The sequence below is a fragment of the Oryx dammah genome, unplaced genomic scaffold (assembly GCF_014754425.2).
Source record: "Oryx dammah isolate SB20612 unplaced genomic scaffold, SCBI_Odam_1.1 HiC_scaffold_29, whole genome shotgun sequence".
Lineage (NCBI taxonomy): Eukaryota > Metazoa > Chordata > Mammalia > Artiodactyla > Bovidae > Oryx > Oryx dammah.
Genome location: NW_024070213.1, coordinates 5164409 through 5187630, shown reverse-complemented (window position 1 = coordinate 5187630; position 23222 = coordinate 5164409). Strand labels below are relative to the sequence as shown.

At 56.8% G+C, this 23222-nt stretch overlaps 1 protein-coding gene across 1 annotated transcript in view; it reads left to right on the top strand.

Moving 5' to 3' along the window:
* Positions 1-23222, top strand: part of PARVB (parvin beta) — a 119287-nt gene that overhangs the window by 77540 nt on the left and 18525 nt on the right. The window contains exons 4-8 of the mRNA XM_040234520.1: positions 2653-2755; positions 9131-9271; positions 10950-11065; positions 14066-14124; positions 17547-17566. Coding sequence (XP_040090454.1) covers positions 2653-2755; positions 9131-9271; positions 10950-11065; positions 14066-14124; positions 17547-17566 — 439 coding nt within the window. The remainder of the gene's footprint in view (positions 1-2652; positions 2756-9130; positions 9272-10949; positions 11066-14065; positions 14125-17546; positions 17567-23222) is intronic.

Sequence of the window (23222 nt, the reverse complement as noted above, 5' to 3'; positions counted from 1 at the left end):
TGGGTGCTGGAGACAGAGCCACAGACCAGAGGCCATAGTTTCTGCCCTCACTGAGCTTCAGGTCCAGCAGGGAGATAGCTAAAAATGAAGTTATGTTCTCACTGCAAACGTGAACAGGTTTGGGGCAAGGCCCTTGAGTGCAGTGAGAGCCATGTTGGGGAATGTGGCTGGGTGGGGTGGACGGGTGCTCAGAGGATGATCACAGAGCTTGAGACCTGATGGATGAGTGAGAGCTGGCCAGTCAGTGAGGGAGGCAGGAGGAGGTGCGTTCAGGCTGCAAGGATTAGCATGTGCAAAAGCCCGGGGCAGAGAGGAGCTTGGGGATCTGAAGAGCACCAGCGAGGAGGCAGCATGCTTGGTCGGCGGGGCTGTGGCAATGGCCTGGGGAGGTGGTTTGGACGAGGGCGGTGGGAGAGGAGACAGTGAGAAGTGGATGCAGTTAGGAAGTGGGATGAAGGGATAAAGGGGTGGAATCCAGGCTCCTGAAGCTGGCACACGGTATCCTGTTTGCTTCTCATATAAGGAGATTTGAGAGTTGGGGGGGGGGCAGCATGTTCAAATAGAGATGCTCATGAAGCACGCTAGCAGGAGGATGGGGCAGAGATGGGGCTGGACCTTTAGGGGGTTACTGGGACCAGGAGGGAGGCACTGGACATCATAGGATGGCATGAGCTGGCCTTGGAGGAGAGTGGAGAGGAGCTGTCCAGGTCTGTTTTCTTTGAAGATCTGGAGGAGGGGAAGGTGTCATGGGGACCCCCAAAACACACACACACACACACACACACGGACACTGAGAAGGTGGTCAGAGGAGGCCGGAGCTGGGTGATGGGAGAAGGTGCTGGATGCAGGGAGAGAAGGCCGCTGGGCGGGCATGTCCGGCTCCCAGCCTCCCGGGCCAATGCTCCCTCCCTGAAGAAGGCGGACGGAGGAGGTCTGCAGCGTGGGGCCACCTTCCTCCCACCCACCTTGCTGGGGTGGCTTTGGCAGAACCAGGATGCTGCAGGGCTGCGCACCTCTTTCTTCCTCCAGTCCTCCCTTTAATTTACGTTTACTTCTATTCTTTGTGGGATTGTGTGTCTGATTTAATCTTTCTGAGTTAGAGGGAAAATAGAACATACTCCACAGAAATGTGCTTTGTGGCCGGTTTTGCAGGTGGCGTGTCAGAGGGTGACAGAGGACACTCTAGGCTGGATTTGTGTCCTTTCTGCTTCTCTCCGAGAGGACCAATCAGTGCCCATCTCCAGGAGGTCATTGGGACCAATTAGACAGTTTTATTGGTTTTGCTCCACAGGGAAGCTGTGGACTACATACATTTTTGATCAAGTCTATTCAGGGCATCGCTTTCATTTTGAGGAGAAGCGCCTTAAGCAGTGTTGGCCAAATGAGATTCTGTTCAGTGGGAATCCTGCGTCTCCATAGATATCTTCACAGTTGAAACTGTCTTCTTTTATGATATATTAAACTCGGTGAATTGAAGGCAAGCTTGTTGTGAAAAGGCTGGTCTAGAGAAATGAACACGTGTGTCCAGGTAAAGCTTGCATGCCCGTGTTCATTGTAGCTCAGCTGACACCAGGCCCAAAGGGGTGACACTCCAAATGCCCGTCACCTGGTGAATGAATCCGTAAAGTGTGTTTCTCTGAGCAATGGACCGTGACTCAGCCGTAAAAAGGAGCGAGGCCCCGGCATGTGCTGCAACGTGGGTGAAGCTTGAAAACCTCATGCTAAGGGAGAGAATGAGAAGGTGATGGCACCCGCTCCAGTGTTCTCACCTGGAGAATCCCGTGGAAAGAGGAGCCTGGCGGGCTCCTGTCCATGGGGTCACTCAGAGTCGGACACGACTGAAGTGACTTAGCAGCAGCAGCAGCAGCAAGGGAAAGAAGCCCAACACGAAAGATCACGTGCGATTTGATTCCCATTCATATGAAGGATCCAGAACAGGCAAAACCCTCGAGAGAGCAGTTTTGTGGTTGGGAGGAGCTGGTCGAGGGTGTGCAGAAGGAGGAGTGACTGCTGACGGTACGGGGTTCCCTTTGGATGGAGCTGTCCTTCAGAGGGCGATGTGCCCGTTGTACAACTTTGTGAGTCTAGTGACAACCGCTGAATCGCACGTTTTAAAAAGGTGCATTGTGTGGAATGTGGCTTCCACCTCCGTAAAGCCTCAGAAAAGCAGTGTGCCCCTGGGAGCCGGCTCTCAGAGCCGTAAGTTGCGGCCACTCAGGACCCCTTCTCTTTGTAGCTTCAGGTTCATGTGATTTAATGCGGATATTAAGGGCAGGACGGGTGTGGACGTTTTACGGCTCACTGTCCCGCCTCGGGCCGTGTGTGTTACTGATGTTTCCTCATTTGCTCCCCTCGCCTCCCACGTTGTGGTGAATACCATCATCTCCTTCGGCTGAGTTTTCGCACACACCCAAGTCCCCCTCTGGGAGGCAGCCTGTTTCCCCCCAGTGCTACCCTCCGCCCGGCCTCCTGTGAATCCCAAGGGACCCCCGGCAGACTGCTGGGGGTGGGGAGTACGGAGAGCAGCTGGCCTCCCCCCTCGGACTCGCCCGGCCCCTGCCCTGGGGGTGCCTCCCCCTCTGCACGCGCTCTGGTCACCGCCTGGCCCTCCAGGCACCAGCGAGCGAGGCCGTAACTCCTGTCCACCCGCAGGCCCTCATCGACTGGATCAACGACGTGCTGGTGGAGGAGAGGATCATCGTGAAGCAGCTGGAGGAGGATCTGTACGACGGGCAGGTGCTGCAGAAGCTGCTGGGTGAGTCCCCGGGAGGGGCGGCCCGGAGCTGGACCATGCTGTATGTGGCGTCATCGGTCACTTGTTCATAAGCCGTGGGCCTGAGCCCTCGGCTCCCAGATGGCATCCCTGGGCCTTCAGCTTCAACTGGGCTCCAGGTCGCCTCTCTCAGGCCCCCGTGAGGGTGGCCTGGAAGACTCAGTGTTCCCTTGTCCACTGGGACTCGCCTCCTAGTGGTCCATCCCAGCCCTGGTGTCCGCTGGGACTCGCCTCCTAGTGGTCCATCCCAGCCCTGGTGTCCGCTGGGACTCGCCTCCTAGTGGTCCATCCCAGCCCTGGTGTCCACTGGGACTTCCCTCCTAGTGGTCAATCCCAGCCCTGGTGTCCACTGGGACTCGCCTGCTAGTCGTCCATCCCAGCCCTGGTGTCCACTGCGACTTCCCTCTTAGTGGTCCATTGCAGCTCTGGTGGGGTGCAGACCTGCTCTCTGGGCCCATCTGCTCACTCTCCTTGCCCCTTAATGACCCCACAGACATGTGCTGTCCTGTGCAGGGGTCTCCCCACAAACCACCTGAAGGGTTACTCCTTCGAGGTGGGGCCAGCACTGGGGTGGGGTCTCATTTTGCTCTGCAGGGATGTGCTGGGGGTAGGGGGGTCTGAGTCAGCACCTGGGATTTAGGGGGTGCTTTTGGTGGTGGAGATGCTTGGGGAAAGCAGACTGATGGGGAGGGGGCTGACCCTGGACCTGCAGGACGCAGCCTCTGCAGCTGCCCGGGTCATGGACTTGGCTCAGCCTCTGCGTCCTTCCTTGAGCCCAGTCCCCGCGGGCTGGTTTGCACACTCTGCACAGCAGTGCTTACAGACAGTGTAATCTGGGCGGGGAGCCTGGGAGGCCGTGGGGACCGTGTCACGTACCCGGCTCTGAAGACGTGGTGTCCTTGTTCAGTCAGTCCTTGGAAAGCACGTGAGGAAGGAGAAGGTGTGTCTATTCTGATTGTTCCTTTGTTTGCTGAACGAACGCCCTTTTACCCATAGGGTGACGAGTGTGGAGGCTCAGTGGTGATAAGAGAGGAAGGTCCCCGTGCCCCACCACCGATGCCTGTTCTGCATTGGTGGGAGAAAGAGAACTGTTGTGAACACAAATTGATGCTCCAAGACACAAATGGACGGTCTAAGACAATGCCTGGGACGTCCCTGGAAGTCCACTCATTAGGGCTCCGTGTTTCCACTGCAGGGCGCATGGGTTCCGTCCCTGGTCTGGGAACTAAGATCCCACCAGCCGCATGGTGTGGCCACAACAGAAAGAGTGCCAAGCGCTATGGGGAGAATCAGAGAGGTCTACAAGGGATGGAGCTGGGTGGGCTGGAAAGGCTGGGCAGTTTGGGGCAGCCCCCAGGGGAGCTGACATCCCAGCCGACTTCTGCACCAGTTGGCATGGAAAGAACCTTCCGGGCCGGGACTCTGAAGAGAGGAGGAGTCTGTAGTGTTTAAAGAGCAGCGGAAGGAGGCTGCAGGAGGCGGCGGTGGACAGGCCATGTGCCCTGGTGGACAGAAGCTTTTATTACACATAGCAGGAAGCCACCTGAGGATGTGAGCAGGGCCATGATGAGATCGCAGTTTGTGCTTTGAAAGGTCGCTTGGGCTTCTGGGTGCAGAATGGCAGGGAGCAGGGTCAGGAGGGGGAGATGGGGAAGTCAGTCAGAGCGCTGTCACAGCTTCCTGGGCGTTGGATGGGGTGGTTCAGTGTGGGGTGGAAGCGGAGGATATTTTGGAGGTTAAAGCTGGCAGCTGATGGCCAGGATTGTGGCCTGAGCAACCAGTGAACGAGAAAGTCCTCAGGAGTAGTGAGGGGCGTGGGGATGGGGAGGCCGGTGTGCCATCTGCCAGGGCTGAGATGCCCAACCTGCCCAGGGCAACCGCAGGGAGAGAGTGGAGACAGGCACGGCTGAGATGGTTAATACCATGGGACCAGGTGGCCCCACTCACAGGGAGTGTTCAAATTCAGTGTTTGGCTGAACGCCCCGCACCAAGAATTAAACCTCTGTTTGGCTAAGCAGAGAGCGCACATCTTAGAATGAACTTTGGTGTAAGAGCAAATCTGAAACGTTGTGAAGATTGTTTAATCACTGCCACAATTTGATTATTAAAAATGTTGGTTGGAGCTTTGCTGCTTCATGCTGTATCGTCGGTACCGCGGTTCTCAGTGTGTCGCGTGCTAGATTGCTCTCGAGGTCGTTGAAATGGACATTTGTGATGGTAGACGCTTACTTTCAGCAGAGGACGGAGGAGGGCATGAGTCTTGGGCTGACCCTGTCCACAAGGATTGCATTGGTGGTGAAGCTGCCCAGAGTCATCAGCTTCCCTCCTTCCTTCTCTATGTAAAGACCTAGCTTCCCCCTGACTCCTGGACTTGAAGACGTAGCTGTTGGTGATGACGCTGCTTTATTGAAATAGTCCTTTGAACCGCTGCTTTATTCACTGCCCAAAGGAGATACTTTCTAATAGTTTCAGAAGCAGACATAAAAGTGTGGTGCTCACTCACTCTTCTATTTCTGATTCCTTTTGCATGCAGCCATGGCTTCACTCACCCAGCCCCTTGAAAAGATTGTGTCCCTAAGCCTTAGATCTAACGATGGGAGTCTGGCTCTCAAGGTGCCCCCGCATCTCAACCGTAGATCCCGGTAAAGGATGCCAGCACCCTCGTCTGGAGTAGGGCCACAGCCGCGTCTGAGAGCAGGTAACCCGTAAGAAGTCCTTGTCTGTTCAAGGCACACCCGTTGGGTCCCCCCTTCTGTTGGTCTCAGCAAATGCGAGACTTGCTCTGAAACAGCTGTGGTCGTACGTGAGTCCTGCTACGTCCGTTTTGTTATCTGTAATGTATGACAAGAGGTCGGTGTTGGCTCAGGCAGCCTTTTTATTCCCAAGGAGCTGCAGCTCCATCCTGTTTGGCTGTCTTGCATAAGTGCTCCTTGATAAGGCAGTTCTAAAATCTCTTGTGTGTCAAGCGGTTTGACATACCACTTTGTTTGAAGAAGAGAACAATGGAGGAGACTATCCAGATATTAACAGAACTTCACAAGGTCTTGCCGGGTCGTGTTAACGATGCTGTTGTGCTGATGAGGTGCGGCAGTAGCCAATGGGATCGCATGACCCTGGGCACCAGGGCTGCCAGCAGTGACACTGAGCTCTTTGCTTTCCAAAGACAGAAAGCTAACACTTGACATTGGATGAATGTCAAGCCAAAACCTGATTTCTGGGCTTGGTAAAGAATCTGCCTGCAATGTGAGAGACCTGGCTTCGATTCCTGGGTTGGGAAGATCCCCTGGAGAAGGGAAAGGCTACCCACTCCTGTATTCTGGCCCGGAAAATTCCATGGACTGTATAACCCATGGGATCGCAAAGAGTGGGACACGACTGAGCGACTTTCACTCATTCTGTATAGAGAGAAGAGGTCTGGGGACAGGGCCCTGGCGGGGGCGGTCAGTGATCGGGGGGAGGGGCCAGGACAGCATTCTGAAGGGTCCAGCCAGGAGAGGGGAGGAGCCAGGGGGAGAGGACAGAGAGCAGACCCTGGCTTGACCAGCTGTGGGTCACCACTGGGCCCCCGCATGCGTTCCTCTCCCTAAGAGTGGATTCTGGGAGCAGCTGCCAGACCCTCTGCCAGGGCAGGTTCCAGGGGGTGACACTCCTGGATGGGCAGTGTTGTCTGGGGGGACCACCTGTGGGCCATGAGGGGCCCCCGGGCTGGCTGCCGTCCTGCTCGGACTCAGGCTCTCCCCTCTCCTGGAGGAAAGGCAGACGCCTCCTCCCGTAATAAGTATCCAGAGCCCCATATTCGCCCATGTTTTCCTGCCCCCTTGAGAGCCCAGCCCATCTTCCTCTGGCTCTTCCCAGGCTCGGGAGAGAGGGGTCCTGGCCACACCAAAGCCCTGAGCCACTCCCGCAAGCCCCATCAGTGGACAGATGGATGTGGCTGATACGGGCGGCCAAGGACCTCTTCTTTCCCACAGAGGGAGTTTCCTGAGATGTGGCCGCAGGCAGCATCAGGCTCGACCAACCGTCTTGCTTTCTGTTATCGACTGAGCTGTGTCCCCCCTGAAGTCATAAGACCTCAGGATGGGACTGTATTTGGAGACAGCATCTTTGTAGTTAAAGTGAGGTCACTGGGGTGGGCCCTAAACCCTTCAGACTGCTGTCCTTTTAAGAAGAGGAGATGAGGATGCAGACACACACAGACGGGAGGCCAGGTGAGGATGTCTGCAAGCCGACATCCTTGAGAAGCCTCAGAGGAGATTGGCTCTGTTGACACCTTGATCTTGGACTTCTAGCCTCCGGGACGGTGTGGAAGTAATCTCCACGTTTAAGTCACCCATCCCGTGGGGCTTTGTGACAGCAGCTCTAGCGGCCTCCTGCCCTTTCCTTCCCTTCTCCATCACCCGGGACATTCCGTCTGCAGGTTTGGCTGGAAGGGACCGCAGAGACTGCCTGGCTCCCCATCTCTCGCCGGTGGGCGAGGCTCTCTGCAGCCCTGCTTCCTTCCCCAGGGGCCTCTGCTCCATCCTGTCCCTGTCTTTTGATTGCCTGGGGAACTTCTGTGTATTTTCAGGGTGGGGGGTCATATGGACAACCTAGAGGAGGAAACAGCAACCCACTCCAGTATTCTTGCTGGGAAAATCCCGTGGACAGAGGACCCTGGCGGGCTACAGCCTGGCAGAATCCATGGGGGTCGCAGAGAGTCAGACCGACAGAGCAAGTGAGCACGCGTGTGGACAGACAGCGGTGGGTTATTCAGCTCATACCTATTAGATACAGATGGGGGGAATTAAAATGCGTGAACGGGAATCACGTCTGTCCTCTGTTGAGCTGCTTTGTCTTGCCTCCAGCACAGCCTGCCCTACGAGAGCCGATGCCGTTCAGGTGTGGCTGACCCCCCCATGACCCCTCCGTTAGGGCCCTCCCTGGCCTGTGCTGCCTCCGGCCCTAGGACAGCACCTGGACATAGTAGGTGCTCAGTAACTGTTGTGTAAGTGAACGAATGAGGGAACGAGTGAAGGCGTGTCCTGAGCCCGGCAGCTATTGCTGTGCCATCACACAGCAGGGTGTGTGTGGCAGGATCATAGGATCCTGAAGGGGGCTATTAAACTGCTTCATCTTGTGCTGGTTGAGGGAGGGGAGGATGTGGGGAGACCGTGTTGAAGAAACAGGGGCCTCCGGAGAAGACGCCTTAAACAGAACCTTGCCGGGGACCACTGGCCAAACAGAAGCCCTGCCTGTGCCCGGCCTGGACGCGATGGCCTTTGCACCTGCCTCCCAGCAGTGCCCCCGCCCCCGGCACCTCCGTGCCTGAGGCTCACAGTGCTTCAGGCTCTGTGCCCAGCACTTTCTCATCACCGTCCGGGTTCCTGATCTCATTATGTCCTGTGATGTCCTGTTGCTTTGCAGAGGAGAGCTGTTGGGGAACCCCTGAGTCTGGGAATGAGTGAACAGGCAGGAAGCCTGGGGAGCCCTCCTCACCTGCCCCTCAACAGGAGTGCAGTGAGGGGTCCCTCCAGCCCCGCCCGGGAGGGGAATGAAGGCTCGAAGGCCAAGGCTTAGTGAAAGTGAAAGTCACTCAGTCATGTCCGACTCTTTGCAACCCCATGGACTGACTATACATTCCATGGAACTCTCCAGGCCAGAATACTGGAGTGGGAAGCGTTTTCCTTCTCCAGGGGAGCTTCCCAACGCAGGCATGAAACCCAGGTCTCCCGCATTGCAGGCAGATTCTTTACCAGCTGAGCCACTGGGGAAGCCCGAAGCTCAGTCTCCGTGAACGAATCTGGAGCAGACGTGACCGTGTTTGTCGGCTCCCCCTGACTGCTTCCTGCTCCCTCTTGGTGAGAAAAGAGTCGCTGGGACCTGAACATCTCATAACCCTTCTCACCATGCTGTCCGAGCACTAGAGAAAGAAGAACGGGGGCGTGCAGGGTGCAAGGAGGCCGGGACCACACCTGAGGCCGTCCTGTTCTCTCACCAAAGTCCTCCTCCCCCCGGGAGCCCGCTGGCCCAGCCTCCTCACCTCCGGGCCCACCCCTGCAGGTTACCTCCTCGCCTCCCCAGCCGCACCTTGAATCATCCTGTCCATTCTCTGTGCACAGAATGTTCCCAGGTGGGACACCCACACTTGCATCCTTGACCTCCCTGCCCCTCATTTTCCTGCTGGCACGATTTTCTAAGAAACGACGGTGACTTGCAAGTTCAGAGTTCCATGGCTCAGCATCCTGGCGGGCCTCACGGCCGGGGGTGATCCTATCTACTCGGCCATGCCGTGGGTGGGGAGACCGCATCACAGCCCGTTGACCAGGTGGCCCTGAGTCCCTCCAGCTTTTCCTGACACTCTTCTTGTCCTTGTTGCAGAAAAGCTGGCAGACTGCAAGCTGAACGTGGCCGAGGTGACCCAGTCAGAAATCGGACAGAAGCAGAAGCTGCAGACGGTGCTGGAGGCGGTGCAGGAGCTGCTGCGGCCCCACAGCCGGCCGCTCCAGTGGACCGTGGACTGTAAGCGGCCGGCGGGTCAGGGACAGGGAGCTGGGGGCCTGGCCGTTGAGTGTTCCGCCTAGTCGTTCATCTGCGGGTCCACCGGGTCACCATCTGGGTCTGAGAGAGGCAGCCAGGAGTGGAGGAAGGCGATGGTCCTGGGGGCCCATCGGCAAGGGGCAAAGTCACACCTGCGATGCTCTGATGTCCCCGGGCTTTAGAGTGGAGAGGGGTTGTTTCTGGTTGGTCAAGGGAGACTTCCAGAGCCAGGGCGGGGGTTTGGGTTATAAGACAGAAGAAGCTTGAGGGGTTCTTCCACCCCACATACCGGTGGCACCAACACCCAGTGAGCTGTATTACTGGTGACTCGCCAAGGCAGGACCTCGGGAGGGGGTTCAGTCTGGTGCCCAGAGTATGTCACCAAGCATGCTGGCCGGAACTTAAACCCAGAGGAGTGGAGCATTGACCATGAGAGGCTGGAAAGGGCTTGACCCAGCTGCCCACCGCCCAGCCTCACCCCCAGGGCGGGGCTGCCAGGGCACAGCTTAGACATTCTCCCTGCCGCGTGGGGTCCCTGCGCTTGGGTGAGACCAAGACTGCAGTCCGGTTCTCCCGGCTTCTTGGCATGGAGACCCAGGACAGACCCGCCTCCTGGGTTGTGAAGCTGGGGGAGGGAGTCAGTAAAGCCTGGCACAGGGCGCGTGATAACCACGCCTTGGCCCACATCCTGCAGAAGATCTGGTGGGGCTGGGTTGGCAACCAGGGCCCCAGGCAGGGCGGGAGTCAACGTCCGACACCCCCAAGCTCCGTTTGCCCTGCTTGGCGTTCCCTGTTGGAGACGGTTGGTGGCATAGAGGAAGGACCGTTAAGCGCCCAGATAAGAATGTGCATGGCTGGGGTGGGTTAGCGGCCAGGTGACCTGTTCCTCCTGAACCTCTCCCGCCTCCTGTGCCCATTGTGCGTTCCTGCCCATGCTCTCTCCTTCCCCACCCCCTGGTTCACTCCTTCTACGAACAGCATGCCTTTGAATGCAGTTGCATAAGTCACCTGAGGCCAACAGGAAAGAGAAAAACGAGAAGCCAGAACTGAATGAACCAAATTCGCACAGGCTGCTTCTCAGCTCTCTCCATGTTTCCATGGCCTGTGGTTCCGCCTGTGGTTTTCCTGAGCTCTCATTTGCATTCAGCATCTTCATTGCCTTCTCTCCCCTTTTCCTTTTTAAAAATTGAAGTATAGTTGATTTCCAACGTTCTGTCAGTTTCAGGTGTTTGGCAGAGTGATTCAGTTATACATACATGTTTTTTCAGATTCTTTTTCCTTATGTTGGCTCAGTTACTTCAGTCGTGTGCGACTCTTTGCCTCCCCATGAACTGTAGCCCCCCTCCCCGGGCTCCTCTGTCCATGGGATTCTCCAGGCAAGAATAGTGGAGTGGGTTGCCATACCCTCCTCCAGGGGATCTTCCCAACCCAGGAATCGGACTCTCAACTCTTGAGTCTCCTGCATTGCAAGCAGATTCTCTACCTACTGAGCCATCTGGGAAGCCCCCTTTTCTCCTTACAGGCTATTGCAAAATACTGAGTATAGTTCCCTGTGCTTACATTTTGGGCCCTTTGGGGTTGGTTTCACTGCCTTTGGGACGTGGGCTTGGGGTTCCTGTCTTATGATCTAAAACGGTCCCCTCCTTGCCTCCCCGGCCAGCGATCCACGGGAAGAATCTAGTGGCTATCCTGCACCTCCTCGTGGCCCTGGCCATGCACTTTCGGGCCCCAATTCACCTCCCGGAACACGTCTCCGTGCAAGTGGTGGTCGTGCGGGTGAGTATTGCCAGCCTGGCAGTCCGCTTGCCTGCGGCTCCTCCCCAGAGGCTCCGAGACTCACTCCTCCTCGTTCCTCTTCTGGTTCACCTGCTTTTTGTTCTTTTTCCCCTAAGAGGCTACCTTCTATTTTATTTTTTTTTCCTCTTGACAAAATGCATGCCTTGCCCTGGCTTCAAGATAAATGATGGAGCAGGAACAAGGGCATTGATTTGAAGAGAGGCAGATTCAAAGGCTTGAGTGCGTGGAGGTTTAATTTCCACATTTTTGAAAAGAGCATTCATGTCTCTACAAAGCCAAGTAGCTGGAATTCAGGCCTCTTGAATGAGCTTATTACTCAGTGGAGAGGGCTGAGACCAGAGGAATGAAATAGACACTCTGGTACCCCAATCAAAGCCTCCCTGCGTTCACTGCCAATTACATCCACCATCCCCCCCCATCTCTTTTTGAGGGTCATTTCGCTTGCTTCATTTGGAAAAATGTAACGGGGCATCAGGGTGCGCCTGATTGGAGTTGGAGCTTCCGTGTCGATTTCCTCTGAATTTAAGGGCATAGACCCTGCCTTGGCTTTGTGTGTGCAGTCTTGTCCAGCAAACATACATTAAGCACCTACTGTGTCCTGAGCCGTTGCCCTGATGTGGGGGACGCTGGAGGAGAACAGGCTGGGGTCTTCAAGGGTCAGCTGCTTCTGCCAGAGCACTGAGGTTACGCTTGGAACCTGATGTCTCTCGTGGAGATGTCCAGCGCCACACTCCCTTCTGGTTTTTAAACTTATCAGTCTCATGGTCTCTGCGGTCTGCAAGACTCTGGCTGATCCTGTGTTTTTCGAAGCTGTCTGACCCCTCCATCACCCCCGCAGCCCGGCCCAGACCTGATGGACAGGAATGCCCCTTGGGGCCCCAGGCGAGGCTTCCTGCCGCTCTGCTGCATCTGATTCCCGAAAGGGAATGTTTGTGGTCAGAGGTGGTGATGGACAGGGCACCGTGCCTGTTCCCCTCATCTTGGATGCTCACCCAGGGCGGTCGGCCGGGAAAGGCTTCCCAGGGACACATGAGAACGTGGTTCCCAAACCCACGTACGTCAGACTCCAGGCTCCGTGAACTCTCTGCATCAGTACCCAGGGTATTTCCTTTCAGGCCCACACTTTGGTCCAGGAAAATCTTGGGGTTTGCAGAATGCTTCACTGGCCCAGGCAGGCGCTTGCTGGCGCTTTCTTCCCTGACCAAGGTCACGGGAGGATCCTCTGGGCCATGGCCAGAGAGAAATGAGGCGGGAGGGGAGGCCCCAGGGACTGGCCCACCTCAGGCCTCAGAGCTGCCCTGGCCTGTTCCCTGCACGTCCAGTTACCCAGTCGAGATGGGGAAATGCAAGAAGCGTGGCAGTTCGTGGAGGGAAGGAGTGAGGGAAGGCTGCGTTTGCACCTGGGACCATGGCCTTGGAAGGTCACTTGGTTTTCCTGAGCTCTAGTGCTTTCCCCATAAGACTGAGATTCTACTGTGTTGCTGTTGCTCAGTTGCTGAGTCCTGTCCAACTCTTTGCAGCCCCATGGACTGCAGCACGCCAGGCTTCCCTTCACTATATCCTGGAGGTTGCGTGAACTTTCATCCATCGAGTCGGTGATGCCATCCAACCATCTCATCCTCTGTTGTCCCCTTCTCCTCCTTCCTTCATTCTTTCCCAGCATCAGGGTCTTTTCCAAGGAGTCAGCTCTTCGCGTCAGGTGGCCAAAGTACTGGAGCTTCAGCATCTGTTCTTCCAATGAATAGTCCGGACTGATTTCCTTTAGGATTGACTGGTTTGATCTCCTTGCAGTCCAAGGGATTCTCAAGAGTCTCTACTATAGACTTCAAAATATTCAGTCTGTCTGACTCATACCCAGCTCTGGGTCCATAGCCGGGTGGGAGCCTGATGCACCTTTGATGTGTGAGCAAGTGGATAACATGTCTCTGGGCCACACATCCCCACCCCCAGCCCACTGTGGGGAATCCTGAGAATCAGCCAGGGTGAAGCCATGGGAAAGTTGACGGCCGCCCTATGCTGGTTATCCAGGGGTGAGAGTTCCCTGGAGGCTGAGCTCAGGAGAGCCTGGGGAGCTTGGATCTGGAGAGGTGTCCAGCAGGAAGCAAGCTCCCCGTCCACGGAGGGGTTCAAGTAGGGGCTCACAGTGGGGTTGGGTTAGACTGCCGAGCGCCACCTTGGGACACACAGGCTTCCCTCTACCACCGTCGTCGCCTCTCCTGCCAGGCCCAGGACAGCTGTGTCACACACCACGCTAGTGTCTTGGGGCTGCTGGAAGAAAATCCCACAAAGCGGGGGCTGAAAAAAGCAGACGTCCGTCCTCACATAACAGAGGCCCGAAGTCCAGATCGGGGTGCTGACTGGGTCCCTCCGAAGGCCCTAGGCCAGGGTCCTTCCTTTCCTTTTCCAGCGCCTGCTGGCACCCTTGGCTTTCCTCAGCTTGTGGACACGTGCCTCCAGTCTCTGCCTCCGCCTTACGTGGCCTCCTCCCTGTGTCCACGTTCCTGTGTCTCTCTCTTCTCACAAGGACTCCAGTCTTCGGCCAGGACTTACCCTAATCCATTACGGTCTCGTCTTAACTCGTGACATCTGCGGAGACCCTCTTTCCAGTTGAGGTGACGCTCTGAGGCTCTGCATGGACACGGCTCCTGGGAGACCCTACTCAGCCCGGTGCACATGTGTTCTTTAATCTGGCGCCTCCCTCGTGTCATACGTGTTCCTTTATGCTCCTTGCCTCCCCAGCTGCAGGGCGTCCTTTGGGAGCTGGGGTGGCTCTCCTGAGACCCCCAAAGCTGCATTAAGAGCAGTGTGGAAAGCAGAGGGTTTGGCGTGGCGCTAATGGGGGCAGTTTCCAGCCACCAAAGGACCACCCCTGTGGTCACCTGCAGTCCACCCTCAGGAGTGGCTGCCCCACCAGGGATGCCCTCCTGCTCTGCCTGCCTGCCCGGGTGCTGATTTGCTTGCTCATTTTGGGGTTTTCAGAAACGGGAAGGCCTGCTGCACTCCAGCCACGTCACCGAGGAGCTGACGACAACCACCGAGTAAGTGGACCCCGCCCCCAGGCCCTGCTCCAGCCAGGGACCCTCACACATGTGGGGGCCATTTTCCTCTGTGTGACCCTTGACCCTGGGGTGGAATTTTCTCCATGCGTCCACCCTACCTTTCCATCTTCCGTGCACTTCATTCAAAGTGTTTTTGGTTTTGATTTTTGTTCTTTGTTTTCTTTTTTGTTTGTTTCTCTTGCTGAAGAAGGGCAAGATAGCAGTTTGGTTTGGTGTTTAAATGAGAAATCCCATATCTTTTATTTTCTCCCTAAATAGAAAAATGAGTCAATACCTGTGACATATGAATTAAAACTTCTTTGCGTTGCTGGAAATCTTTTCTGGAATGAGACAGGGAATAAATAATAAAGAAAAATATAATTGATCACATTTGAAATCTCTTGTAAGAATGAGGGGAAATTTGTAACAGTGAACTTCCTTGTAGTAGGCATGCTAACGACGTCCACATTTTTAATGTTTTGAAGTAAGTTAGTCTCCAAAGATGTGGACTGTTATTCCTTATTTTGGAAGGTGAACTTAAAGAATGTTGAGAGAGGGAACGGGGCAGAGGTGTTTAGACTGGTCCAGGGACCCGTGGTCCTAATTGATTCATCCATCTATCTTAGCTCCATCAGAGGGAGAGAGGCACACATCTAAACTAGGACTTCCTTTGAGAAAGTCCTGAGCCATTTCTGGCCTTCTCGAGGCCAGGGGGCAATTTTTAAGAAGTCTGAAAAGCTTCAAATCTATTGAAAATAGCAAATCAAATGGCTCTATTTTGCGTGTGGTTTGTAAGAGGCCTTAGGACTCCCTACAGAGAACCTTTAAAATGCGCTGCCTCTGTGCCTCCCTACTAAAGCTGTTTCAGATGAAACAGGACATTAAAAATTGATCATCTCAGCTCACCCCCCTGCTCAGTTCAGGGAGTGATTAATCACTGTGTCATGGGCTCATGGATGGTCTTTCAGAAATCAGGCCGACACAGGAGGCCACTCCCGGTGTGGGAGCCGTCAGGTGTACGGGAGAGACGGCTGTTTCCTGACCTGTGTGCGCAGCTGTTCATGGCCCACGGGAGGGGAGGGGGGACGGGGACGGGGTGCTGAGCCTGGCCTGGGGAGGGGTCTCAAGCTGGCAGCTCGGCCCCTCCGGGAGCAGGAAAAGGGCAGTTGCCGGGGGAGTCTGGAGCGGGCTAGCGTCATGGTTATCCATCGTTGTGTAAATAACCACCCCAAACCTAGGGGCTTAAATCGACAGTCACTTTATTTGCAGACAGTCTGGTGGTCGCGCTGGCCGGTGGGGGCTCCCCGTGTCTCTCACTCTCGTGGAGCAGGCTTCCTCCCGGTGTCCTCAGGGTCCCCGGAGAGGGACAGGGCAGCTGCAGGCCTCTGGCCCCTGCGTGCTGTGTCCTTGTCCTCTGGGGGTCACAGCGCGTCCCTGGTTCCCCTGGATGGGAGAGCAGGAGGCAGATAGCCCATTGAAGGGGGTGGGAGCAGCCAGGCCTATTCATGGTAGGGGGCTCCCTCCCTCTGATGGAGCTAAGATAGATGGATGAATCAGTGAGGACTACGGATCCTCCCGATCCTTCTAAACTCCTCTCCCTCGTTTCCTCCTTCAACATCCTTAACTTTTACTTGCCTGTAGTGATGGGCAGACACTGCGTCCGTCTTCCCTGGTCTCGCAGCGGATGAGGGATCCCTGAGAGGGCAGCAGGGAGCAGTGGGAGCTTTGTCTCCAGAGCCAGCCCCTGGGAGAGTGGCCCCAACGATTCACACCGGTCACCAGCACCCACAGGGCCTGCGGTGTGCTGGGCACCGTATTGGGTGCCCAGAGGCTGAGAGGATGCGGTTCCACTCCTCCCGGGATGGCGGTCTAGCTGGCAAGAAAGACCGTGTCCATAGAAATGTGAAATCCAGCCCAGGGGCCTTGTGGGAATTTCAGGCAGTGGGGCAGGGGGCGCGTGTAGGGGTGCCGCAAAGTCAAGGTAGAGAGAGGTTTCCAGCAGAGGCCACCCAGCTTCCTGCCTGGTCTCCGAGACTCCAGGTTTTCTCTGTCCTATGGGTCGCCTCCTCCAGGAAGCCTTCCCGGTTTGCCAAGCAGGAGTAGCTGGCTTCCTTTTACCTCCTGTAGCATCTCCTGTATGTCTCATTTCTGGTGCATGCGGGCTGTGTAGAAATGTGGGCTTAGGAGTCTCTCTCACCATCAGGTGTCCTGCGGCAGGGCCATGGGGTGTTTATTTCCATATTTCTATGGCCTATGCACGGAGAAGGCAATAGCACCCCACTCCAGTACTCTTGCCTGGAAAATCCCATGGATGGAGGATCCTGGTGGGCTGCGGTCCATGGGGTTGCTGAGAGTCGGACACGACTGAGCGACTTCACTTTCACTTTTCACTTTCATGCGTTGGAGAAGGAAATGGCAACCCACTCCAGTGTTCTTGCCTGGAGAATCCCAGGGATGGGGGAGCCTGGTGGGCTGCTGTCTCTGGGGTCGCACATAGTCGGACACGACTGAAGCGACTTAGCAGCAACATGGCCTGTGCATCGTAGGTGCTCTAGAGACTACTTGTTAAATAAGGTGGAGAAAAGGACTTGAGTCTAGAGGGGCTTGGGGGTGAGGCTGAGGTCTGTTTACCTCTCAGGAAGCTGGTGCACAGAAACACCTGTGCCTTTGTGCTCTCAGATCCTCCGGGAGGAACCAGCCGCCCATCCTTCGTGGCTTCAGCTCTCGCCTCGAGTCAGGGCCCAGCCTGTGTTTCTCCAGGACCCTTTAGTCTCCCGCTTCCCCGGAAGTGCGTAGTCCTCACTCTCCAGAATGTGACTCTGGGTAGTCTGCACCCTTGTATTTTAAAGGTTAAACTCGCGGCTTCCTCGATGGCTCAAGTGGTAACGAATCCGCCTGTAATTCAGGAGACCCGGGTTTGATTCCTGGGTCGGGAAGATCCCCTGGAGGAGGAAATGGCAACCCACTCCAGTGTTCTTGCCTGGAGAATCCCATGGACAGAGGAGCCTGGTGGCTACAGTCCATGGGGTCACAAGAGTTGGACATGACCGAGCATGTGATGGATTATAATCATTTTATTTTAAAGTTTAAGCTCAAGGTGCCAAAAGACCCGTTTTCTGCTGAAATGTTATCCATGTTAACTACTCCCTCGATTAAATGCCCGTTCCCCCAACAAATGGCGTTAAAAGGGTGGTTTAGAGATGTCTATTTGCTGCAGGTCTTGTGCAAACATTTAGAATCCACATAAGCACCTCCTGTTTGTAATTAGAGCGGGAGAGAACTTATCCAGTGGGACTCACATTTTTATGACTCCGTCTCCGACTGGCCAGCTGGGGGCCGGGGGGGCATCCCCACCACCCTCCACCCCGCGGCTCACTCAGCTCTGAGCACCGTCTGATGCTTCTCTCTGCTCTTGTTTGCAGGATGATGATGGGGCGCTTTGGTAAGTAACTGGGGGGGAGCAGGGAGGGCATGGGGCGCCTGAGATCACTGGGCACAGTGGGGCTGCCCCAGGAGGCCCCCAGGGCTCGCACGGTCACTCGGAGGCCGCAGGGCCCAGGGCGGGCTTTGGAGTGCAGTTTCCTTCTCACAGCTGTCGGGAGGCTGGGCGGGGGGATAGAAAAGTGTGGTGGGCTGGAGTGAACCAGGAGAAGGGGGAGGGCGGATGTCCCTGTGAATACAGAGCATCATTAGTTAGCTGGAGGTTCAGAGGTTCCTTAAGGGATGTACTTTTTACCAAATGGATCATTTATTTAATTTATTGGGCTGTGCTGGATCTCAGTTGCAGCTCATGGAACCTTTAGTTGCGGCATTCGAGCTCTTAGTTGTGTCATGCAGGACCTAGATCTCTGACCAGGGATGGAATTGGAGCCCCCTGCATTGGGAGGGCAGTCTTAGCCACTGGACCACCAGGGAAGTCCTGGGATGTGCTTTCATACATAGCTTTCCACCTTAAAATCTCTGGCTTAACAGACCTTAGAGTCAGGCAGCAGTGACTGTGGTCGAAGCTGGGTGACCTTTGGCCTCCTCCTTCACCTCACTGTTCCCCATCTATGAAATGGGTCCTCGGGGCTGTTGGTGGATTTTGTGAGATAACAGACGTTCATTCTGCTTGGCCCAGGGCCCTCCTCTTTCTCTGTTGGTTTTTAGTGGCTGTTCCCATAGAGCTGTCCGCTGCCCCATGAAAGCCCCACCATCCCATCTTCATCTCAGCGAGGGGTGGCAGGTGCAAGGGTAGCTCATGGCAGCATTTCAGCCCTCCGGGAGGGGAAGCCCCCAGGTCTTAGTCACAACCAGAGGCAGCTGGAGCCAGGCTCCTTGCTTTGGTGATATTTCAAATCAAGAAGCCCTCAGCACTCCCCAGATGCCGTGTTCTCCAGCAAGCAGAGAGGGGAGTATAGATGTTAGGAGGAAAATAGAGACCAAATAGAAGTTTCCTGAGTGCCTTGTGAGCTGGCCACAGGAGCTTGTCCCTAGCTGCGGGTGGGGGCCTTGGGGTGAGGGGTGCAGCTCGGGGGCACCCCCGGGCTTGGCCTCTGTGGCCTCATGGTGATTATGGGGACCAGAGGTACCCCTGCCACTCGGGTACAAAGAGGACGAGCGGCTCTTCAGTTCCCAGAGGTCTTGAACCAGAGAAAATGCAGCAATTATATGTCCTTAAGTGTCCTTAAGTAGTCCTTGAGCTGTGTTGGGGAAATTCAGTCTTCATTTTTTTTTTTTTAAGTAGCAGTGGAGTTCTTTTTAATGTCTATATTATTAAAAAACATTTTTAAAAAAGGGAGTGAAAAGGAATCCTCCTGTGTTCAGTTGCTGAGGCTGCAGAATAGGGTGGGGAGTGCAGCTCCAGGGCCGGTGTGGGGGCACCTGGCCCTGCCCTGGGTGTGCGGGAGGGTTGGGCTCAGGGCACCCTGCTGTCCCCTCCCTGTCCCTTCGGCAGGAGGGGCTCAGAGCCAGTGGGCTTGTCGAGGGCAGAGGTGACTCAAGTGGGGCCCTCCGAGCATCTTCGAGTGTTGCCTTGGTTTTCTGTGTGTTTTCACGTCCGTGGAGGGGCCAGGACTAGCGGGCCTGGACTAGTCGGGGAACCTCGGGGGGGTCAGTTCCTCTGGCGTCTGTGTGCAGCCTCCCACGCTAGAAGGGGCTATGTGCTCAGTCAGGAAGGCCCTGGCAGCCCTGAGAAGGGGTGCTCGGGGGCCTGGTGGACTGGATGGCGGCTGAGAGTCCCTAGGGATGGCTGAGCGTGGTGGGGGGTGCACCGTGGCACCTGAGAGGCCGAGGAGCCTGGAGTGGTCGCCCTCATTAGGTCGGGGCCACCCATGCTCCTGAAATGCAAAACAGGCCATTGGTGGGTGACAGGCAACTCGCCCGCCCCAGCTCCGGCTCCTGCTGACGCAGGTCTCCGGGTCTCCTGATTACCCCGACATGCAGCAGCTTCCGCCAGCCTGTGTCCTGCAGGAGCCCTCCGGTCCTGCGGCCCCAAGACCCCATCATCTCCCCGCACTGGCCCCTCGAGTTGGCTCCTCTGCACTCCTTAACCCCTCCCTCCACTCACCCCCAGCTTACCGAAAGCTAAAGCCTTGCAGCCCTTGCAGGTGCTTCCAAGGCCCCCTTAGACCACCCTCTGGACACCCCTCTTCTCTGCTCTGGCCTTCTGACCCCCGCTTTGCACCCTCAGCAGCCCCCACTCCGGCACTCCGCTTCCAGCTCTTGTACGCGCAGTACCCTCGGCCTGAAATGCTCCCCCTCTAGATTCCCCCAAGGCTCACCTCCTCCAGGGAGGCCCTCCTTGATGCCCCTGCCCGAATGCCTGCCTGTCCTCTGACCCCTCCCCTCCATTATCTCTTTATTCACCTCTTTGCTCGCTGGGAACGCTTTTACTCCGTGCCTGACAGGCATGGAGGCTCCTGGACAGTCAGGGACCTGCGCTTGGCCCTGCCCTCTTTCCCTTGGCACGTGGCTCCTTGAGTCATGGACTTCACGGTTGGCCCAGTGGTAAAGGATCCACCTGCCGATGTCAGAGACGCGAGTTCGATCCCTGGGTCGGGAGGCTCCCCTGGAAGAGGAAATGGTGGCAACCCCCTCCAGGATTCTGACCTGGAGAATCCCATGGACAAAGGAGCCTGGCGGGCTCTGGTCCGTGGGGGTCACAGAATGGGACGCGACTGAGCATGCCTTGGGCTGTGAGCCTCCTGTGGGCTGGGGCGTGCGTCCCCTGCGTGCATCCCCAGCCCTGGACCACACACATTCCAGGAGCACTGGAACACCAGGCAGACCCTCCTTGGCTTGTGTCTGCCCTGGGGCAGGGCGTGGGGGTGGTGCAGGCTTCACAGGGAGCCCAGTTCTTGGCCTCAGTTTCTTACCTTAGCACTCTGAGCGAGGTGGGGGGTGGGAGGGCACTCTGCACCTCCCCTGGGACCCCCCACCCACCTCCTTCGGGCTCCACTGTCCCGGCTCGGGTTGATGGGAGGCCCTTCTCTCCCCCAGGGAGCTGGGGAGCTGCAGCCCTGTCTCCATGGTAACAGGCTTGCTGGCTGCTTCTCCTCCGCAGGCGCCCCTCCCCCTCCCAGGCTTCAGGAAGTTGGAGAGAAGGATGGAGAAGCTTTCTTCCTTTTCTTTCAGGACTCCTTGCAGCCCCTGGTCTCGCCCCTTCACATCTCCCCATTGCTCCCAACACTGCAGCCTCATTCCTGGTCTCTGCCCTCCACCACTCCTTTTACCCTCGAGGGACCCAGCCCTCTTAGCCCCGGCCCCCACCCACCCAGGCCATCTGGAACCCACTCCTGGCTCTCTGTTCCCTCTGCCCAGAACACCCTCCTCTTCTTGCCCCAGCGAGCCTGGACTCAAACATGAGGGCTCCTCCAACCCCGGGCCTGTGTCCACGTCCCCAGGCTCCGGGCCCCCAGGGACCAGATGGGTCACACGAAAGAGGGAAGTGGTGGGAATACTGGATGATGAAGGGCTGCCCCCACCCCCGCCACCTCTGTGCTGTGTGTGGTGGGGGTGCTGGTGCCTGGGGGCGAACAGGGGAGTCTGCTGCCACTTCCACCGGGGGCTCGTCAATGCTGGGAGTGGGGGAGGGCGAATGGAGGCTCACTCTTGCCTCGGCTCCCGTATTTTCTTCAAAAGAAGCCAGAAATTCAGGACTTTGGGACAGACCTTCCGATTTCAAGAACGTAGACTCAGACAGGGCCCACTTCTTCTGGAGTAAGCTGAGCATCTTTGGAAGTTGAACTTGGGTGAACACTGAGGCCCTGGCTGCTGCAGCCGCTTCCTGGCTTTATTGGTACCCATCCTGGGACTGCCTGTGCCCTTCCCGGGGGCGGGGCTGCCCCCTGTTCATTCATCCCTGTGACTGTCCCCAGAGCCTACGGGGAGGTCAGGGTGGGGGCAGGACAAGAGGACATCAGTGGCACTCTTGCTTCTCCCTTTATACCCTGTGCGTGACAGTGAAAGTGAAGTCACTCAGTCGCGTCCGACTCTTTGCGACCCCAAGGACCGTAGCCTACCAGACTCCTCCATCCGTGGGATCTTCCAGGCAAGAATCCTGGAGTGGGTTGCCATTTCCTTCTCCAGAAGATCTTCCCAACCCAGGGACTGAACCCGGGTCTCCCTCATTGTAGGCAGATGCTGTACCGTCTGAGCCACCAGGGAAGCCTGTTTCTCTGTGCGTGCTGGGTGCTAAGTCGCTTCAGTCATGTCCATCTCTTTGCAACTCTGTGGACTGTAGCCCCCCAGCCAGGCTCCTCTGTCCATGGGATTCTCCAAGCAGGAACACTGGAGTGGGTTGCCATGCCCTCCTCCAGGGGCTCTTCCCGACCCAGGGCTCAAGCCCACGTCTCTCGTGGCTCCTGCATCGGCATTCGGGTTCTTTACCACCTGCGCCACTTGGGAAGCCCTTGATTCATTACCTTGCTTAATCCTTAACACTGGTGGTGAGCCGGGGTCTGTTTTCACCCCCACCTCATGGAGGGAAACGCTTTGCCTACGTCATGGGCCCCAGGCTCTTGGCCAGATTAGTTGTCGTTCCCCAGGCCTCGGCTGTGACGCCATCCGCCCCCCAGGTGCAGGCGAGCGGGCGTGGGGCCCCGGCCTCCAGGCCCCTCGATGGCCCCCCTGCTGCCCTGCCTCTGGTGGCTCGGCTAAATATACCCAGCTGACGTCAAGGCTGTTCTGCTCCTGGGGGTTTTCTTAAGCTGCATTTAAAGTTTGTGTTTTGCTTTGTGAAGATTTAGCTTTTTTTTTTCCCTCCCTCTTCTTAGCAGACTGTCTTGTTGAGTATAATCGGACTTAGATGATTATAAAAATAATTTACAGCTGCCGCGGTAGAAAAGCTAGGGGGAGGAAAACCTGCAGGGTCGGGCCTTTCGGTGGCCTTTAGGTGAAAAAAGCGGGGTGCCCCTCTGCAGACACACTCCTCACCCCTGTGCACACATGTGTGTACACACCACACACACACACACACACCATGCATACACACCTTCCTCTTTGCCTCTAACCTTCCTTCCTGCTGCCTGCCCCCAAGGCCAAGGGGGAGGCTACCTGGGCTGGGCCAGCTGCCTTTGGGGGCCCTGGCCAGTGGGTGCTGAGTGCCTGCCTTTGGGGGCGGCCTCGGGGGAGTAGCTGGGATGCTTCCTCCAGGAGAGGCGCAGGCTCTGCCTCCCTCGGTCATGACCCGCCTTTTTCTCATTTCTCCCCTCTCTCAGTTGATGCAGTCCTGAAGCAGGCCCTGGGTCATCTCTAGCTCCGGGTTCCGGCCCCCTCCAGACAGCTGCAGGGCTCTTCCTACCCCAGCCCTCCCCCAGACTCCACGCAGGGGATTTGAGTCCCAGCCCCAGCTTGGATAGAGGGCCTCTCTGCTGGTTGAGGTTCTCTGAGCACTGACCACCCCCAGGCACCGTGGGGGGCTGGGCATCCTTGAGGACCGAAGGGCCCCAGGCCTCTAGATGGCCTCGTCCCCACCCCTTCCGTCCTGGCAGCGACTGCCCCACGGCCCTGGGTCCCACCCTCAGACCTCCGCCCCCCTGCCTGGGCTCCAGGCGGCAGTGGGCTCTGTCTGCGCCCATGTGACCCGCCATGGCAGTGTCAGGCTGGAAGCAGGCCCC